General features: G+C 36.4%; 1 protein-coding gene across 1 annotated transcript; it reads left to right on the top strand.

Annotated features, from left to right (window-relative positions):
• Positions 1 to 491: 491 nt before the first annotated feature.
• On the top strand, positions 492 to 4,603 carry LOC110737363 (ETHYLENE INSENSITIVE 3-like 1 protein). Its single transcript, XM_021917716.1, has 2 exons — positions 492 to 669; positions 1,927 to 4,603. Exon 2 carries the CDS (start codon positions 2,091 to 2,093, stop codon positions 4,221 to 4,223), a length of 2,133 nt encoding a protein of 710 aa, XP_021773408.1. The 5' UTR covers positions 492 to 669; positions 1,927 to 2,090; the 3' UTR covers positions 4,224 to 4,603.
• Positions 4,604 to 4,916: the final 313 nt, after the last annotated feature.

Raw genomic sequence — 4,916 nt, 5'->3', positions numbered from 1 at the left:
AATATAATGAATAATTATCACATATTGCATTACTAAATTAGTCATTTTTCTAACATAATTTCAACGAATAAAATCACTTCCACTGTATTAAAATAACACTAAATAATATTCAAAATACAAGGTAAACCTTAAGAACTCAAAATTGACAGTAAACTTATTATATTATATTTAAAAAGAGTTAAACTTTAAACAAAAATCCTTAATTAATCATAAACCTAATATATAACATTATTATATTACATCCTTGGGAGAAAAAACAAAAATTAATAATATTTAAAAAATCAAGAGCAAGCATATTCCTCCCAAGATGTGTGGCTAGAGATTTTACAAAGATGGGAAAATGTGTAGGGATGCATCACACCCAATAAAATCACTCAAAATGAAAGATGGTATTTTACATGTAATGTAATAATAACCCTTAGTCAACTAACCCTAGTTAAAAAAATATATTTTATGAATATTATTATATAAATACTACAAAACAAAAGATACTGTCCACCATCTTAGACAACCCCACAATCTTCATTTCCTCTCTCTTACCCTCTCCATTTTGTCCACCACCATACCAAAAAAGAGAGAAAAAGCTCTTCTCTTTCTCTCTCTACTTTATCTCTCTAAAAGCATTCACCTTTACTAGAGTTTGAGATCATCCATGGGAGCAACGTAGAGGTAATAATCTTAGCTTCTTTTTTATGTATTTGGATCTATTTTATTTTGATTCAATTTTTGTTGGTGAATAATTGGTTAGATTAATTTATTTTTATTTTGATTTATTTTGGTGTTGTTCTTGGTGTTTGTTGGTTCAATTTTTATTTTGAGGGATATATTTGGGAATCATCTATTTTTGGGTGCTTTTTTTAATTTATTTTTATGATTCCTAAATTTTATGACATGATTTTTTGTGTGTTATAATTATTTATTTATTTTGATTATCATAAAAAGATATTACTATGACCAATCGATACCAATTTCATAACTTTATAAAGTGGCCATTGGGTTCATTTTGTTTCTTTAAAATTAAATAATTTGTGTGTTTGATTTTTTTTTTTTTTTTTTTATAGCAAAAAGCTTCTTATTTGAATGTTTGATCAACTGATATGATTGGGAAAAGGCTAAATTGAGACGGTCGATAACTTATTATTCGATCACATATAATTTCTCTTTATTTGGGGATAGCTTTTGATGTGTCACATTAAAGTATGTGTGAGATTGGCTCTTGGGTAAATAGAGGTTAAAAATTGTTAATTCAATGAGTTAAATTGCTTGTAAAATGATGAAGTGAGTTTGACTTGCTTGATAAATGCGTTATATATGCTGGAAATGGCTGTCTAATTAATCATTTAGAAAATATTATTAAATTCCTTGAGTTTATAATTAACAGATCTCCACACTTGGATCTATTGGTCAATTCTTTATCTTTCTAATGCTTGTTTTTCACACAATTAATCATAACCTTTATTTACATCATTTTGTACTTCATATGGATTATCTATGCATAATTCACGCGTCAATTGATGTAATTAAGTTAAAGACTACTCTAGGATAAAATTTGAAGTTCAAAAATATTTAAATTTTGATTTGCAATACTTGTGAATTTGGGAATTTCAAAAAAAAAAAATAAAATAAAATTTGTGAAGTTCATCGGTTTGTTTTCTAAATATTTGGAATAGTGTGTTTATTGCATAATTTATGTTTTTTTAAAAGGTGATATTTGAGCTTATTTAGATGTGAAGAGTTTTATGAGCAAGCTGTAAAATACGTGTTAATAATTATGGTTCAAATCTCGGTAATAAATAGACTTTAATTTAAAATGTGTAAAATTTGCGTAACATTAAATTAAATGTTTTCTTGTTCATTGAATCCAATCTCTTTGAATATCGTAACTTTTATATTTATATGTGGGTTGCTTGATTTTGCATTTTGCAGGCTGAGCAAATAAAACCCCGTATATTTCTTTCTTTTTGGTGGAATTTCTTCTATAAGTAGGGAGATTATTTGACTTTACCTTCACCGAAGCGATTAACAAGTCGTCGGTCATTCATTTAGGCATCTGTTGCTAGTGTCTTTTAGTTTCTTAGAGGTCTTTGAAGATGATTTCATCGGCGAAAATGGGTTTGCTTGATGATATGGGTTTTTGTTCAAGCTTTGATTTCTTTGCTCCTCCCCCTTCCATGACGGAGGAGGGAGAAGCTGGCCGTGAAGCTGAACAAGAAGGGACTGGTGATGAGGACTACTCTGATGAAGAGGTAGATGTTGATGAGCTTGAGCGGCGTATGTGGAGAGACAGGATGCTTTTGAAGAAGCTTAAGGAGCAGAGCAAAGATAAGGCCAAAGAAGGAGTTGATGCAGCTAAGCAGCGTCAGTCACAGGAGCAGGCTCGTAGGAAGAAGATGTCAAGGGCACAGGATGGGATTCTGAAATACATGCTGAAAATGATGGAGGTCTGTAAGGCCCAGGGTTTTGTTTATGGGATTATTCCTGAGAAGGGAAAACCTGTTAGCGGAGCCTCTGACAATCTGCGAGCCTGGTGGAAAGAAAAAGTTCGATTTGACAGGAATGGTCCTGCAGCCATTGCCAAGTATCAAGCAGATCATTCCCTCCCAGGGAGCGAAGAGGACTGCAATGCTTTGGCATCGACTCCGCACACCTTGCAGGAGCTCCAAGACACTACACTTGGATCTCTATTATCAGCTCTGATGCAACACTGTGATCCACCGCAGAGGCGGTTCCCCTTGGAGAAAGGTGTTCCCCCACCCTGGTGGCCTTCTGGAAATGAAGAATGGTGGCCTCAGTTGGGCCTCCCAAAGGATCAAGGAGCACCACCATATAAGAAACCTCATGATCTGAAGAAGGCGTGGAAGGTAAGCGTTCTTACAGCTGTCATCAAGCATATGTCACCTGATATAGCAAAGATCAGGAAGCTTGTTCGTCAGTCCAAGTGCTTGCAGGATAAGATGACAGCCAAAGAAAGTGCGACATGGCTTGCCATCATCAATCAGGAAGAGGCTTTGGCACGGAAACTCTATCCTGATCGATGCCCACCTCCAACTGCTGGTGGTGGTGGGTCCTTGGTCATCAGTGATACTAGTGACTATGATGTTGAAGGGGTTGAAACTGATCATAACAGTGAAGTGGATGACAGCAAGCCACAGAATATCAATCTCTTCAATTTTGGTGTTGGCGCAGAGAGGGAGAAATTCATGGCTTCTAATCCTATGATGACTTCTAACCCTATGATGACTTCTGTGATTAAGGGAGAGGTTATTGATACGAATGATACCCATGTTTCAGAGTTTACTGATAAGAGGAAGCAGCCATCTTCTGGGTCTCATATGGTGATGGATCAGAAGATATTTGTTTGCGAGTATCCTCAATGCCCATATGGGGATAGCCGTCTTGGTTTCCTTGATCGGAACTCAAGAAATAATCACCAACAGAACTGCCCATACAAGTTTAGTTCTACTCTCGGTGTTGGAGCAACCAATTTCCAGAGAAATAGCATTGAAGCTTCAAACTTTCCTACATCCTTTGCACAACAGGAGAAGATGCCTCTCCAATCTGAGAATCAGGCACCGGCTACCTTCAGTGTTTCTGGCCTTGAAATTCCTGAAGATGGTCAAAATCTGATAAGCAATCTGATGTCAGTGTACGATACTAGCACCCCGCAGAGCAAGAATGTCAGTGCAGGGAATGCAACCTTTATGGAAAATAACCAGATGGGTGGAAGCTTTGTTAACCAAGGTGCTATGTTCGGAAACAATGCTTCCCAAGGAATGAACATAAATGCAATGAAGGATCATAATCAGATGCAACCAAAGGTGTCTCAGTTCCAAATAGAAAATGCCTTTTTAGCTCAAGGGATGGCCTTAAATGGGAACAACAATCAACAACATAAGCATCAGTTTCCAATGGGCGGCGTTGTTTTCCAAGGAACAAATGTAAACCAGCCTGAACAGAAAATGCAGCCGCTTGCAATCGACAACAGCTTCTCCAACCAGAGAGCAGTGCCTGGGGGCAATGTTACCCACCAGGGAAATAACATGGGTGGTTCTGTTTACCCGTCGAATGCAATTCAGCTTGATCATTGTAGGGCTTTTGATCCTTCTTATGGGATGACTCTGAATGACAACATGGCAGAGTTTGGATATGGCACCCCATTCAACCTCTCAACGATCGATTTCGACCAGCTCTCGAGGCAGGACAGCTCTATCTGGAACCTGTAAGTGAAGGATTTTGGCCGTGAAGGAAGTCGAAATCAAGGAGTAACCAGCAAGCTGTACATTCTGAGAAGGAGATTGCTTTAAGATCTCTTCTTTCAAATAGGTGAAAGCTTCGCCTGCTGAATTTTTAGCTTTGATTTTTATCCTTTTTTCCTTTCTTTTTTAGATATAATCTGAAGAACCAACATAGTAGACTTCCTTCCATTTTACTTTCTTGCATCCATATATCCCATCTAGCAGTAGTTGATGTTTGGCCTCACTCTGATGGGAGAAGGCCTTCTGGTTTTAAACTTTATTTTTACTTTTCCGACTATATAATTTATGATGTAGCAATCTTGATAAACCCACAGTATATAATATAAATATGTTTTGATCTATAATAACCCTTTGCTTAATTCTAATTTTGTTTATTTGATGGAAATTTGTTATTTTTGTGTATGGGCTAAGAGTAGCCATGATTTGGGTTAGTCTTCAAACTATGCTTCTACCCTCGTTTGTGATTGGTATAGTCATGCGGAATTCTGTTAGATCTGTATCATTATGTATTTTCGGGACCAGTGTTATCCAATCCTATTGAATGATTCATCACTACTCAGTACTCAATTACTTGTATTTGGCAGTGAAGTGAAAAAGTGGCCCTAATATATCCTAGTTAAGTGAAACCTAGTCATTTAAGTGTCAAAGTAAAATTGGATA

This window comes from Chenopodium quinoa, unplaced genomic scaffold, assembly GCF_001683475.1.
Source record: "Chenopodium quinoa cultivar QQ74 unplaced genomic scaffold, ASM168347v1, whole genome shotgun sequence".
Taxonomy (NCBI): Eukaryota; Viridiplantae; Streptophyta; class Magnoliopsida; order Caryophyllales; family Amaranthaceae; genus Chenopodium; species Chenopodium quinoa.
Note: the sequence above shows the minus strand (reverse complement) of the source record. Positions and strands in the feature narration are given on the sequence as shown.